This window comes from Myotis nattereri (assembly GCF_964212035.1).
Source record: "Myotis nattereri genome assembly, chromosome: 17".
Taxonomy (NCBI): domain Eukaryota; kingdom Metazoa; phylum Chordata; class Mammalia; order Chiroptera; family Vespertilionidae; genus Myotis; species Myotis nattereri.
In genome coordinates, this window is record NC_138092.1 from 3,538,709 (window position 1) to 3,553,582 (window position 14,874).

The 14,874-nt window shown below is 61.3% G+C and overlaps 1 protein-coding gene across 1 annotated transcript; it reads left to right on the forward strand.

Annotated features, from left to right (window-relative positions):
• Window positions 1-458: 458 nt before the first annotated feature.
• On the forward strand, window positions 459-11,859 carry ST3GAL1 (ST3 beta-galactoside alpha-2,3-sialyltransferase 1; the record flags this gene model as incomplete). The annotated part of the gene is made up of 6 exons (XM_081110982.1): window positions 459-770; window positions 2,269-2,462; window positions 3,446-3,625; window positions 4,911-4,956; window positions 6,909-7,028; window positions 9,117-11,859. 6 exons carry the CDS (start codon window positions 459-461, stop codon window positions 9,288-9,290), a joined length of 1,026 nt encoding a protein of 341 aa, XP_080967108.1. The 3' UTR covers window positions 9,291-11,859.
• Between the last annotated feature and the right edge of the window lie 3,015 nt (window positions 11,860-14,874).

Consider the following 14,874-nt stretch of genomic DNA (forward strand, 5'->3'; position numbering starts at 1 on the left):
GCCTTCCCGGTCCTCCCCCCGGCGGGACCCGACACCGTCACAGAGATTCATCGCCCCTCCACCCCTTTGGACGGGAAAGGCGACCGCTGGTCTTACATTCGATTAACGCTTCGTGGAGAGACATCATCGGCTGTTCGAGGACCGCGGATGAGGCGGGCTCCTTTATTTTCTGCAAGAGACAGATTTGCTGCAAGAAGAGTCATCCCACCCCCCTGAGCGACCCCCTTAGCCTCGCGTGTCCCAGGGTGATGTCCGGTGCCCGAGGGTGATGGTCGCCAGGCGGAAGTGAAGTTGACCAGAGCGAGCCTTGAGAGCCCCCCCGCCCTCCCCTACCTCGGACATCCACGCCTCGCCCTGTGCATGAGCCTCCATCTCTGGGATTTTGCTTCCAAGTCCCTCCTGAGTGGGGCGTGATTTCCTGCAGCTCATCGCTGGGGCGCCTCGTGCAGAAAGCAGCCATGGTGACCCTGAGGAGAAGGACCCTCAAAGTGCTCACCCTCCTCGTCCTCTTCATCTTCCTCACCTCCTTCCTCCTGAGCTACTCACACACCACGGCCACCACCGCCTGGCTCCCCAAGCAGCTGGTCCTGGAGCTCTCGGAGCGCTTCCGGAAGCTGGTGGCCTTCTCGCGCCCGCCCTGCACCTGCGCCCGCTGCGTTGGCGAGCAGGGCGTCTCGGCCTGGTTCGACGAGAGGTTCAACCGGTCCATGCAGCCGCTGCTGACCGCGAAGAACGCGTTCTTGGACGAAGACACCTACTCATGGTGGCTGGTGAGTGCACTGGCCGAGTTGTGGGGTGAGGAGGGGGCCCAGCACCTGAATACACACCCCAGTCAAAGCACCTGCCAGGTGCTTTGCAGGAATCACAATATTGGCCATTCATTCATTCATTCATTCACTCAAAAACTACTGCCCTAGCCGGTTTGGCTTAGTTGATAGAGTGTTGGCATGTGGACTGAAGGGTCCCGGGTTCGATTCTGGGCCAGGGCACGCAGCTGGGTTGCAGGCTCAATCCCCGGCCCTAGTGCAGAGGCCACCAATCAACGTGTCTCTCTCACACCGATGTTTCTCTCTCTGTCTCTCCTCCTTCTTTCCACTCTCTCTAAAAATCAACAGAAAAATATCCTCAGGTGAGGATTGAAACACACACAAAACCTACTTGTTGAGAACGCGCTGTATATAAATGAGAACAGTGGGTTCTCTGTGGGCACTGTGGTCCCGAACACTTCGAAATGCTGGGGCGCACAGGAGCCCCTCCCGGTGGGGATCTCTGAGGGAGTTCCTCCTGGGGAGCTTGGCTGCGGCCACTCTCCCCGAGGTTTTCAGGGAGTGAGCCCCAGGCGGCAGCGGCAGCCCCGGGGCCTGGGAGCCTGTCAGACTGGCAGGATGTGGGCCCAGCCCTGCCCGGCCATGTCAGGATGGTCACGGTCGCCAGGTCTCGGGTGGTTGCCTGTAGAGGAGCTTGGAGGAGCTTGGAGCTGCCCCAGGAGGTCTGAGCAGAAGCAGGTGCTTAATTCTGGATGATGGCTTCCCTCTGATGGTTATGAACTAATATTCATCCTCTGGGCCATTTATCCGTGCACATCTCAGTGGCATTGCATACATCACAGTATCATGTGACCATCACCCTTCTGCACCCAGCACTTTTCCAGCACCCCCTTACACTCTGTAACCAACTCCCCTCCCCCAGCCCCAGCCTCCTAGACCCTGGCAGCCCCCGTTCCACTCTCTGCCTATGAATGTGACTCCGTGGAGCCTCACGTAGTGGGAGGGACCCGCGGAATTTGTCCTCTGTCTCGGCATCTTTTCAGGGTCCACTCATGCTGTAGCGTGTATCCAAACGTCCCTTTTTTATGGCTGAGTGATATTCCATTGTATGCATACGCCACATTTTATCTTATTTTTTATTTTTTAAAGTATATTTTTATTGATTTCAGAGAGAGGAAGGGAGAGGGAGAGAGAGAGAGAAACATCAGTGATGACAGAGAATCATGGATGGGCTGCTTTCTGCATGCCCCGCACTGGGGATCCAGCCTGCAACCCGGGCAAGGAGTCGAACCATGACCTCCTGGTTCACAGGTTGACACTCAACCACTGAGCCACAATGGCCGGGCTGTGTACTCCACATTTGCAAATCTATTCATCTGTCACTGGACATTTGGGCAGGGCCCCGGCCGCCCCTCTGGCCCCCTCCCCGCCCCGGCCACCCCCACGTCCCCGCCAGAGGCCGTGCAGCCAGGCCCACCTGTCTCCTGTCCTGCGCCCACAGACGCTGCAGCGGGAGAAGCAGCCCCATGACCTGAATGACACCTTCAAGGAGCTGTTCCACGTGGTGCCTGGCAACGTGGACCCCCTGCTGGCGAAGAAGTCGGGCTGCCGGCGCTGTGCCGTCGTGGGCAACTCGGGCAACCTGAGGGAGTCCTGGTACGGGCCTCACATCGACAGCCACGACTTCGTGCTGAGGTGAGCGGCCGGGCCCTCGCCCAGGCGCACCTGTGCACCCCCAGGCCCCCCTGGTGCACCCCAGACCCCCGGGGCTGAAGGCGGCACCTGGGCTCCGGCCCCGGAGGTCAGGGTCCCAGCCTGGTGTGCCCAGACCTACCTGGGCACCTCAGGCTCCTCGCGGCACCCTCGGGGCTTCAGTTTCCCCATCTGCGCTGCAGGATGGAGACAGACGCAGGTGCCGCTCTGGATGCAGGGGCGGGGGCTTGGCGCCGAGAGCCCTGGGGAGACGGCAAGATTCACTTACAGAGTCTCGTTTGATCCGTAAAATGCATCCCGTTTTGCAGCCTGTATGCTTTTCATGTAAAATCTCTTTTCCTGTCACTGAACAGATGTTCCAGGAAGATGCCCCACGTCTCTCTGGGTTTCTTGTAACCTCCATGCCCTCAGCCCAGAGCGAGAAACAACAGCAGCGAGGGGGTGCGGGGGAGGGGCTGGTGATCCCCAGGTGCCTTCTAGAATCTTCTGTCCCTGTGATCTCTGGCTGTATGTCCTTAGACCACCCACCTGGCCTCCCGGAGCCTCAGCGTACACCTGGTTCAGTGGGGCCGTCCGTGGTGAGGGGGACAGTCAGGTTCAGGGTCTGACAGACCGGAGTCCGGGGCTGCCCGTGGTGGGCCTGTGTCCTGGGCCCCGTCCTCTATGCTCAGATTTCTTGGCCCATAAAATACCCGCTGGACACGGCCGTCACTGCAGTGTCACCAGGGGCGTCCCTGGGCCAGGGCAGGGCCTCGCGCTCACTAGTAGCAGGTGGTCAGTGGGGCGGTGACACGGCGCACTGAGGTCCCCAAAGAGGAAAACCCCACAGATCCCCCGAGCCGTGTGCTCGCTGTCCCCACTTCACAGAGGAGGAGGCCGCGGAGTTGAGCGCTGGCCGAGGTCCCAGCGGGCCCCCGGGATCTGGGACTGTGTGAGCCACGCGTGTTCTCTCCCTTCTCCTCCAGGATGAACAAGGCCCCCACCACCGGGTTCGAGGCCGACGTGGGGAGCAAGACCACCCACCATTTCGTGTACCCCGAGAGCTTCCGGGAGCTGGCGGAGAACGTCAGCATGGTGCTGGTCCCCTTCAAGACCCTGGACCTGGAGTGGGTGGTCAGCGCCACCACCACGGGCACCATCTCCCAGTAGGTCCCCCCGGGGCGTCGGGTGGAGGGCCCCTTGCCTGGCCCCTCGCTGCTCCTCTTCACCATGTGGGTGCCTCCTGGCCGCCCACCGTGCTGTTCCCTGCACCACAGCCTGGCTCATGCTGTTCCCTGCAGAACGTCCCTTCACACACTTTCTCCTGGGATGCACCCGCCCCACAGCCCACAGGCCACCTCGGACTCTCCGCTCTCCCGGCCCCTCGCCTCCCATCGCTCTAACACCCCCCGGACTTCCACCTTTTCCTCCTCTTGACCCCCAAGTGGACCACACGCTGTGCTTCCCCAAACCTGGCAACTCCTGGGGAAGGGGCCGCTGGAAAGGGCCCAGCGCATCTTAGCTCCGACCCCTCACCTCCGAGTGCTCCTCGTGGTGACAGCCACCTGCCTCCAAACCATAAATGGCACTGGATGGGGTGGGGCGCAGCTGGGAGGAGGGGTGCCGAGCATGTCGGCTGGGGCATGAGTCATCCTTCGTGTCCGCACATCTTCCTGACACCACACGCACGGGCGCGTGGTGTCTGACCGAAGCATCATAGTTGTCATGATCATGCCTCCCTTCCGCCAGGGCTCCTGTGAGGCTGGCCAGGCAACGTGCTCGGGGCGGGACTCTGGCCAGAGCCAGGCTTGCGCCTGACCCCTTCCCAAGTCCCTTCTGTTCCCGAAGAGAAGTGGTTTCCGTGTCCAGGTGGCCAGCCTGTGTGAGGCCCAGTGTGGACGGTGCAGGATGGGCGGGGGGCGGGGGGGGGGGGATGCTGTGCTCTCAGGAGAAGGGAGGGAGGGAGGCACTCGGGCAGGGGAATTCCTTACACCTGGTCCCTGGGTTCCCGAGTGTAAGTTGCACCAGAGTCAGATCCAAAGTGAAGCCAGGGGCCTTCATCTTGGAGGCTCCTAGACCCTCCGGATGAAAAGGAGGCAGTGTGGGCCTCTTCGGCTGGCACCCCTGCCGAGGGGTAGGTGCTCTGGCCTCCATGGCTCCTTCAGGCTGTGTGTGTGTGTGTGTGTGTGGTGGGGGGCTTGGAGCAAGTCCCCTTAACCTTTCTGGGAGAAGGCCCATAACACAGCAGAAGGTCCTTGAATGAGCCAAGATCGCCCTCTGGTGTCTGTAAGGACCACTGCAGGGCTGTGGCAGGGGCCGGTGGCTGGGGGCCCCTGTGAAAGCGTATACCTGCTCAGCCTGGCCCTGCTTCCCTCTCCAGTCACCCCGCTCCCCAGCTGCCAGTAGACAGCCCGGCCCCTCCCACATTGACCCTCTGCTCTTTCTCCCCAGCACCTACATTCCTGTCCCCTCGAAGATCAAAGTGAGGAAGGATCAGGTGAGTGGCGGCTCAGGCTCACCTGTGATGCTCTGGTGGTAAGTGGTGGAGAGGGCACCCTCCCCTCCTCTGCCAGCATCTGGCCTCAGAGAGCCCTGGGCGCTGGGCCGATGGAGTCCCTGCTGGAGGGACCAACCCTGGGACCCCAGGCCAGTAGCATCGCCTGGGAGACTCACAAATGCACCCCCCCAATACCCCCCTCCCCCCCACACTCCAGATCTACCTGGGATTGTAGAAGGCCTCCAGGGGTGCCAAAGGGGCTGCAGTTTGAGAACTACTGTGTGAGCTTCTCAAAGCCAGACCTCACCCATGTCTTCATCGTTTCCTGGTGTGAGGGTCGGCCAAAACCTGGGCGGAGGGCAGAAGGATGAAGGCAGGGCAGTGGCCACCACCCTGATCCTTTGCCACATGCTCTTATTTACTCGTGCACATTGAAAGGAAATAGAAGGTGGCCGGCGGGGCGGGACTGGGCTAGATGGGCCGGACATGATGCCCTGGAGCCAACCTCCGGAGGTCCCTCCCCGGCCCGCCGCACCTGAGGCGGCGCAGTGGCTCAAAGGGTGTCTGTTAAGTGAGTGGGGTCCCTCTGGCAGGTGAGGTCCCTCGGCCTGGCCTGCCAGGATCAGGCTGAAACCAGCTTTCCGCCATTCCCCAAGGGGTCCTGGATTGCGAGATGGCAGTTCTTGGGTGACACACCCCGGAATCAGGCTCCCTCCTCTCTGGTTCCGGGATCCGTCACCAGAGAACTGCTGCTGCCAAGTCACTGCAGCTACACCGCTCCTGCATTGAGCATCTGCCCCCTGGTGGTCAGAGCACATCATAGCTACTGGTCGGACTGTTGCTTAGCCTTTTATATATAGAGATATTTTTATTGATTTCAGAGAGTTAGGGAGAGGGAGAGAGACAGAAAAATAAGTGATGAAAGAGAATCACTGGTCAGCTGTCTTCTGCACATCCCACACTGGGGATCAAGCCAACAGCCCAGGCATGTGCCCTAACCAGGAACTGAACCCTGACCACCTAGTTCATAGGTCGACACTCAACTACTGAGCCATGCCGGCCAGGCCTGCATGCTCTTATTTAAAAGGGGAGATTAGGGTCAGAGAGGTCAGGCAACTTGCCTGGGGACCCACAGCTGGTTTGGGGTCATGCAGAACTGGGGTCCTCCCCTGCCTGCAGCACCCGCCTGCGTCGGGGGTGGTACTGCTGCGGGGGAGGAGCCACTTGTGAATCCCATGGCAGGGAGGGCCTCCCAGGGAGGCAGTGGCTCAACGCCAGGCTGTGAGCTGAAGGGGTCACCCAAGGCGAGCATAGGCCCCCCTCCAGACTTCTCGGGGTGGGGGGCGGTGTTGCATTTGGCTGCACACGCCTACCCTCTGCTGCCTGGCAAGTCCCCTCACTGTCCTCAAAGCTGCTGTGAGTAGTGGCACCAAGGCCTTGCCTGATACCAGGATGCCCCCAGCTCAGCCACCGCTGGCTGTGTGGCCTTGAGCACGTCGCTAAGCCTCTCTGAGCCTCGGTTCCCTCATCTGTAGCAGGGGAAGGGGGAAAGCTAGCACATAAGGTCCTTTTAGGGACTGGGGACCATTTGGGCCCAGACCAGGGGGACGGGTGGCTCCGTGCATGAGTTTTCCTGCAGCCGCACCATCTCGCTCAGCCCCGGCCTCGTGTGATTGTGAGAGTCACCTGCTCAGCGAGCCTTCTCCCCCCGCCCCAGGGCTTCCCTGCCTTTCTCGCTGTATTTCTCTCCCTGGTCCCAGAGTTCTTCCCCCGCATCTTCTGTCACTTCCCAAGTGAGGCCCCTGTCGGTCTGTTCCCGCTAGAATGCAGACCCCCTGGGTGCCGGGGCCTTGTTCCCAGCATGTCTGTCCCTGTGCCACAGGCGTGTGGCCCCTAGAGGCTGTGTGTCCTTCCCCAGCCGTCTCTCTGAGGGCCGTGTGCTCCCCCCACAGATCCTGATCTACCACCCGGCCTTCATCAAGTACGTCTTGGACAGCTGGCTGCAGGGCCACGGGCGCTACCCGTCCACCGGCATCCTCTCGGTCATCTTCTCCCTGCATGTCTGTGACGAGGTACGCCCCTCCCCAGGGATCCCCGCTGGCCGAGCCAGGCACCAGGGTCCCTCATTCACTGTTCCCGAGAAGCCACGCGGGCATCTGTGGCTGGGCTGTCCTTGATCCTGACCCCAGCCCCTGTGAGAGCGTCTGTGGCTGGGCTGTCCTTGATCCCGACCCCAGCCCCTGTGAGAGCGTCTGTGGTTGGCTGACCTTGATCCTGACCCCAGCCCCTGTGAGAGCATCTGGGGTTGGCTGACCTTGATCCTGACCCCAGCCCCTGTGAGAGCATCTGTGGTTGGCTGTCCTTGATCCTGACCCCAGCCCCTGTGAGAGCGTCTGTGGCTGGGCTGTCCTTGATCCTGACCCCAGCCCCTGTGAGAGCATCTGTGGTTGGCTGTCCTTGATCCTGACCCCAGCCCCTGTGAGAGCGTCTGTGGCTGGGCTGTCCTTGATCCCGACCCCAGCCCCTGTGAGAGCGTCTGTGGTTGGCTGACCTTGATCCTGACCCCAGCCCCTGTGAGAGCATCTGTGGTTGGCTGACCTTGATCCTGACCCCAGCCCCTGTGAGAGCATCTGTGGTTGGCTGTCCTTGATCCTGACCCCAGCCCCTGTGAGAGCGTCTGTGGCTGGGCTGTCCTTGATCCTGACCCCAGCCCCTGTGAGAGCATCTGTGGTTGGCTGTCCTTGATCCTGACCCCAGCCCCTGTGAGAGCGTCTGTGGTTGGCTGACCTTGATCCTGACCCCAGCCCCTGTGAGAGCATCTGTGGTCGGGCTGTCCTTGATCCTGACCCCAGCCCCTGTGAGAGCATCTGTGGTTGGCTGACCTTGATCCTGACCCCAGCCCCTGTGAGAGCATCTGTGGTTGGCTGACCTTGATCCTGACCCCAGCCCCTGTGAGAGCATCTGTGGTTGGCTGACCTTGATCCTGACCCTAGCCCCCAGGGGCCTGGCAGGCCTCTCTCAGGGGTGCTTTAAGGAGGAGCAGTGGTTTCCAAGAATCTTCCCAGGAGCACGTTCTGGCTCATTCTGTGTGAGCTCCCCAGGCAGAGCCAGGACCCATGGGTGAAAGCGCCGATTTGGGGGCGAAACAAAGGAGCCGTTGGCATAGGAGGCCTGCGTAAGCTGCTGCTCCCACCTGGGAGCTAGACCCCAGCTCTCGGGCCACACCCGCCCACTCCCGCCAGAACCTCTGAGTGGGAGCCAGGCACCAGGGCTTCCACGTCCCAGATTGACTGCCAGGGAGCCTGGGGCGTGTGTCCCGCCCCCTGGAGCTCCTTCGACATCCGCCAGGTGGCGCTGGGTTTCTGTCCCTGACCTAGGCCAGGGGTGGGGACATTCGGCCCACAGGCTGTATAAGGCCCAAGAAATCATTGGTCTGGCCCTGCCCAGGCATTCGCGGTGAGTTAATGAAATGTTTGGCCAAACAGAGCAGGCTGATTTTTAAGTTGATGATTCTGTATGGCCCACAAATGATGTTACAAACATCCAAAGGGCCCTTGGCAGGAAAAAGGTTCCCCACCCCTGGTCGAGGCTGTTCCCTGCCTCACGGGGCAGAGGAGCAGGAGGGGCCACAGGAGAAGGGCTCAGTAAACACTGGCCACGGGTAATGGCCCACCGCTGGCCAGGGAGGGCTCCTGGCAGATGGACATCGCCTGAGGGAGGAAAAGACCCCCTGCCTCACCGTGAATGTCACTCTTGGCCCCATTTTCCAGATGAGGAGCGTGAGGCTCAGAGAAGGGATGCAACATTTGCAGGGTCCTCCAGCGGGTGGCAGGGCTGGGGGGTGGGGCAGCCTGGTCCCCACTCTGCTCCCTGCTCCTCTTCCCTGGCTCCCCCATCCTTGGAGAAGAGGTTGTACTGCCCCAGAGGTGAGACCCCGCTCCCTCAGGACCACCCACGTGCAGTCGCCTCCCCCTGAGCCTTCTCACATGAACTTGACTTTTACTCAACACCGCGCCCCCGGGGGTCCCGGGGACCTAGAGACGGCTTTCTGCGCTCCTGGGGAAGGGCGTGCACAGATGCCCGGATGCCTGCAGCTTCCGGTCCTGCAGGCTCTACCTGCCGCCCGCCGTCCAGCCCTGACCTCTGCTTGGCCCCCACAGGTGGACCTGTACGGCTTCGGGGCGGACAGCAGAGGGAACTGGCACCATTACTGGGAAAACAACCCGTCGGCGGGGGCTTTCCGCAAGACCGGGGTGCACGACGGAGACTTTGAGTCCAACGTGACCACCACCTTGGCGTCCATCCACAAAATCCGGGTATTCAAGGGGAGATGACGCTGTGAAGGGTCGCGGACGGCCACCTCAGCGCAGCCTCCTCGCCGGGGCTGTTCCTTCCGTTCCGGGGGCTCCCAGGGCCAGCCTCTTGCACCCCAACATTTGACAGCATCTATGCAGCGATGTCACCGGGCCGCAGAGCAAGTCTGAGAGCCGGCGTGGGTGGGGCGACCCTCGCGGCTCTCCCCGGCCGGGACATGGGGGACGTCCATTCTCCGAATACGGCCGGGAAGATGGGGGAGGAGGGGCAGATGCTGAAGACCCCCCTGTTTTAAAAGAAAGGACATTTCCCAGGGAGGACGGGCAGAGACTGCTTTGCTGGGGGGCCCGGGCTGACACCAGACTCTGATTCTCGCTGGATGTTTCCAAGTGGGGGCGGCTCCGGACAGCTACGCGGGCCGTGTCGGCACAGGGGCCGGACGTCACGTTACCTTCCTCGCACGTGGCAACCCCCACTCCCCCCTGTTCCCCGAACTCGTTCTGGTGGCAGGAGAGGCTCCCCCCGAAGGTCTTCACGCTCGGGCAGGCGTTTCCGAGTCCAGCAGCCAGACGTCTTCTCCCCAAGACCGTGTTCCCGCGAGGACCCCTCTCGGTGGTTAAAATGATGGCCCGAGGGCAGGTCTGACCTCTTCTATGTGCCTTTGTATTTGGGGAGAAATGCATGCCCTGGCCGACGTGAGGCCAGCACCCGGACTTGGGGAAGGAGACCCTCCGCCGCCCCCTCGCTCTCAGCTGGGGACTCCCAGGTTCCTGAGCCGGCCCCGCGGTGGCACAGGGCTCAGGTGGCACCCGGGCCTCCCAGAGGCGCACCAGCCCTGGCCCGTCTCTCACGTTCACAGCCTGTCAGACTCCGTGCCCGTAACCGTCCAAGCCCCCGGGAGGGTCTCCACCAGCCAGCGTCTTCCCCAAGGGCCACGCCTCGGACGGTCCTGCTGGCCACCTGCATGGGGTCCCGGGGTGGGGTGGGGGCATCCTGGGAGCGTGGCCATCGGAGCGGGGCAGTCATACCTCATTCGCGCACTCTTCCTTCCTCGTCACCCTCCTGATTATTTATTGATTGGTTGTGGTTGTTGTTGCGTTCAGCTGACCTCATGTGCATTTTCTGGCTCTTGCTGGTCTGGGTTCTAACTCACTTTCTCCTGCTCCACCCGGCCGCTGCAGGGTGGGCGGCTTCTGGCAAGCTCTGTGGGTGTTTGGGGTGCGTAGGGTTTGGGGCTCGCTGGTGGGCAAGTCCTGGGGTGTCAGGTCGGTGGTTGTGCAGAATGTCCTGTACCTCCTTCTCTCCCAGCCCAACTTCCTTGCGAATTTGGGTTCATCCTCTGGCTGGGCCTCGCCCAGACCCAGGGGCACCTCCTTGGGGCGGGCGAGGCGTGGGGTCCAGGCCTAGGAGGACCGCGGCCGTTGGCTCTATTACTGACGTGTCATCGGGAAAACCCTTTTTCTCGTAGAGAGCATTTCCCCAACGGCCCGCTGCTCCTGTTGGCGTGTGAGGGACTTCGGGCTCGCAAGCCAGGGGCCCTGCTCTCCTGGCCGCAGTTTCTCCCTCTGCCCATGGGGAGGGAGGAGCTGTGGGAGCTCAGGGCCACCGATGGTGTCAGGCACCTCCTAAGAGAGAGTCCCCGGGAATCTCACGCCACGGCTTCTCCTGAGTCTGTACATGCGAGCACTTTCCTGGGGAGGTTCCGCCGCGTTCACCACAGCCTCAGAGATGCAGGATCCAGAAAGCCTTTAAACACCCGCACACCTGTTCCAGCTCGAGCGTCCTCCCAAACGCAAGTGGTAAAGGCTCGGAAATCGCTGTGAGGCCGCATCATCACGGGCTGGAGGTCACGGCCACCCTCGATGGGAGACAGGGGGACCTCAGCCAGCGTCTGGCGGCCGGCCGACCCGTCCCAGGGACAGGCCGGAAGGAAGGTGGTCACTGGGTGGAGCAGTGGGCGGCTCCCGCGCGCTCTCCTCTCCTGCGAGCTGAGGGTGTCCAGGCGTGTCAGTCAGACAGCAGCTGCTGCATTGGGCTTGGCCAAGTCAGAGCCGGTCCTCATAAGGAGGCCATGTCCCCCGGCAAACTGCTGAGCCTGAAGCCGGAGAGGCCGCGCAGGTGAGGGGCAGAGAGCTCAGCAGCACCCCAGCCTTCAGGTCCCCCAGGGGGCCCTGCACAGGAGCCGCCTGCAGCCAAACTGACACCCGCGGATACACCTCCCTGCTGGGGAGAAAGCGGGCGCCAGCGTTAGCCCGGGCTGGTCAGGAACCCTGCCCGCGGCATAGACCTCATGTCCCGTCACGCCGCTAAGTCATGTCAAGGCCAAAGTTTCCCGAGCACTTTTTTTCTCTTTTTGGCAATCTCGTTTGGTTGTTTGGTGGTGGTTTAAAAGTTGCTTTTTCTCCCCCCCCCCCGCCCCCCCCCATTCACCCAGCCTTGCTCTCGCGTTTCACAGCCGAGCGTTGACCTGGATGCGTTTTGAGTGAAGTGAGCGGGTCATCGTCCTCAGCCTCGGCTGCGTCTTATTTATTGTTGGACCTTTGCAATGATCTGAATCACAGTGAATTAAAAAAGAGCTATTTTATCGTTTGGGGGTGTGTTGCTTTTCTAGGAGGGCCGGCCCGCCCGCTGCCCTTCACAGTTCCACTCGGCAGGTATTTCAGTCCTAAAAAGGTGAAGGCCCGGGGATCCCCCCACCTCTCTGAACCTCAGCGGTCTCATCCGGGAAGTGGGGCCGCAGTGCCGGCTGTCCGAGGGGGTGGGGTCAGGAGGGAAAGCCTGCTCGGAGGCCCCGGAAGACGCGCCAGCCCTGAGTGTTCGCCGAGGAGGCCTGGCGGGGGTTGAAGCTGACAGATTGCGAGGGGCCCCCCTTCTGTGGAGCCGGGCGCCTTTGCTCAGCCACCCCAGGTGCAGGGAGGGAAGAGGCAGGCAGGGAGGAGATGAAGAGCCTAGAAGGGGACAGGCTGAAGGGAGGGAGCACGAGGCAACGGAAGCTGGTGGGGGCAGAGGGAGGACAGGCGGGAGCTGGTTGCTGGGGGACAGAGTAGAGCTGGAGACCAGTCCTGTGGATGTCGGGACAAAGGACATTCACAGAAGCCGCTCAGAGCTGGGAAACTGGGGGCACAAGGTGTCTGAATGCGTGGCCTTCAGGATGGGGTTGTTCCAGGTGATGGAGAGAAGGCGGAGGGAGGAAGTAGGGAGGGCAGGTGCTGTATGTGAGCTCCACCTGTCACCAAAGTCCCAGGATAAGGGCACAAGTTGGTTGCAAACACCCTGGCTCAATGAACAAAGTCTGCCAGGGGAGAGGGAAGGTGCTGCAAGGTGCTGGGGACCTTGGAGAGAAGCTGAAGTACTATAGGCAGATGGACGGTGCAGCCGAGACAAACTGGTGGGGAGGAGCGTGAAGTCCAGAAACATCAGTGGGCGCCCATAGAGACATGGTCCTCACCCAGACATCCCGGCAGGGGGCTGGACAAGGAGCGCCATAGGTGTACCTGCCCCAGGTGCCTCTCAGCAGCCAGGGCGGGGAGTCTGCCTGTTGGCAGGCCCAGCAGCCCCTCTGATGCCACCACCTGGCACAGGTCCTGGCACCCAGACGACCTTAAGCAAAGGGTCATGATTGCTATCAGTCCACTGGGAGCGTCCTTGCTGGGGCCTTCATGTAGAACCCTTAGCTGCGGATGTTGAGAGCCCCGAAGGCACCTTCAGATCCATGGGTGTCCAAGTTCAACTTCCCGGGGTCCCATGGATCCCTAGACCTCCTGCCCCTTGTGTTTCGCAGCAGTGGGACTGGCTTCCTGGAACTTGGTCAAGGCAGGGAGGTATCGTAGATTTGTGGATTGCCGGAAGATTCCCGCCCTTTCTGAGTCCCCCACCCCCAGGAAAGGGCATGGCTGGAAGCCAGGCACCCCCAGGGATCCAGCCGGGATCCAGACCTGGACCTTCCCGTGAAGGGAGTGATGGTCCCTGGTTTGTCTACCTCGTGGGAATGTGTGGAAACGAACATACCTGACGTCCACATACATTTCATCGGACACATAGGTACCCAGGGCCGCTGGGGCCGAGTGTGCACAGAGATGGTTGAGCTGAGGCCTCTGTTGTCAGACGGTCACCGGCTAATTGAGGGGCAGGTGCCAGTGGCAACACCGTGAAAGGTGGAGACGATCTATAATGACCATGGCTCCCCTTGCGCGCCACCCACTGGACCAAGCGTTTCACCTCTGTTACGCTCACTGAATCCTGCAGCCGTCCTGGCGAGAGGAGAACCTGATGAAGACACTGTGCCTCGGGGTGAACTAACTCACCGGGAGCCAGGGGTGCAGCCAGGACTCCCACAGCAAGCTGCTGAGCCCAGGGGCGCCGGGTCAGGGTTAACCACCTCCGTTCCCCTCAAGAGCCGGGGACCCTGGGTTCCGGGTTGCTCCCAACCCCAGCCCTTTGGCGATGATGCGCTCCCAAGGGCTGCTGGGCTGTTCCTCATGGTGGAGCCCAGAGCTGCCAAAACCTTCCTTCTGCCCCTGGCCAAGAGCACAGACCAGGCCTCCTACTGTGGGTGGCCACCAGGGGGCGCAGCGCACCCACCCTCGGTCCGTTAGTTTCCGCCCAGGGTTTATGGGGACCCAGCAAGCCTTTGAAAACCACGTGAGAAACACACCCCCAGGCATAAGGCCAGAACTTAACAGGCATGACATTCGGTGTTACCAAGTCCAACACCCTACAGATAAGGAGATGGCTGCCCCTCGGCCCAGAAAACTGGGTCAAGGGAGAAAGTCTGACCCAAGTGGGCAAAGGCTAGAACCCCGAGCAAGTGCACTGGCTGAGGTCTCCACGGGCCGTGGGCCACACAGCAAGGCCGGCCCGACCGTGGAATGTCCCTGGCTTCCCACTCCCACCGCAAAAACATCCTGCTGAGGGAGCGAGCCAGACCCCAGGGGTGCACAGAGCACGATGCCAGCGTGAGAACACCCGGAACTGGAAGGTGCACAGGGCAGAAAGCAGTTGGTGGCCGCACAGGAGGCTCAGGAAACTGGGGGGGGGGGGGGGGGCGGGGGGGGGTATTGTTGCATCGCCTTGTAAAAAGTTGACATACCGCGGAACGGCACGCTTGAAATGGTCCATGACGTGTTGCATGGATTTTACCTAAATCTAAAAATGTGTGCGTGTGTGTGTGCGTGTGTGTGTGTGTGTGTGTGTGTGTGTGTGTGTGTGATTTCAGAGAGGAAGGGAGAGGGAGGGAGAGAGAGAGAAACATCAATGATGAGAGAGAATCATCGATCCATTGCCCCCTGCACACCCCCAACTGGGCATGTGCCTCAACGGGGAATCGAACCTTTCTCAGGTCAATGCTCAATATCTGAGCCACGCTCCGGGCTAAAAGTGTTTTAAAATAAATAAAACAGTCATAAATACAAAGTGTTTCTCCTAAATGTGCTCCTTTGATGGAGGGAGCCTGTGAGGTGGGCTGACTGTGTGCTGTGGGTGTGGAAACGAGGCTTTGAGAGACCTGGGCAGAGCCTCCGGGGTCCTGGGAGCAGGAGGGAGAGCAGACCAGCTGCCCCCCATGGCTGGGCTGGGGCGGACGAGAGACCGTCAGGGCCTGGTCTC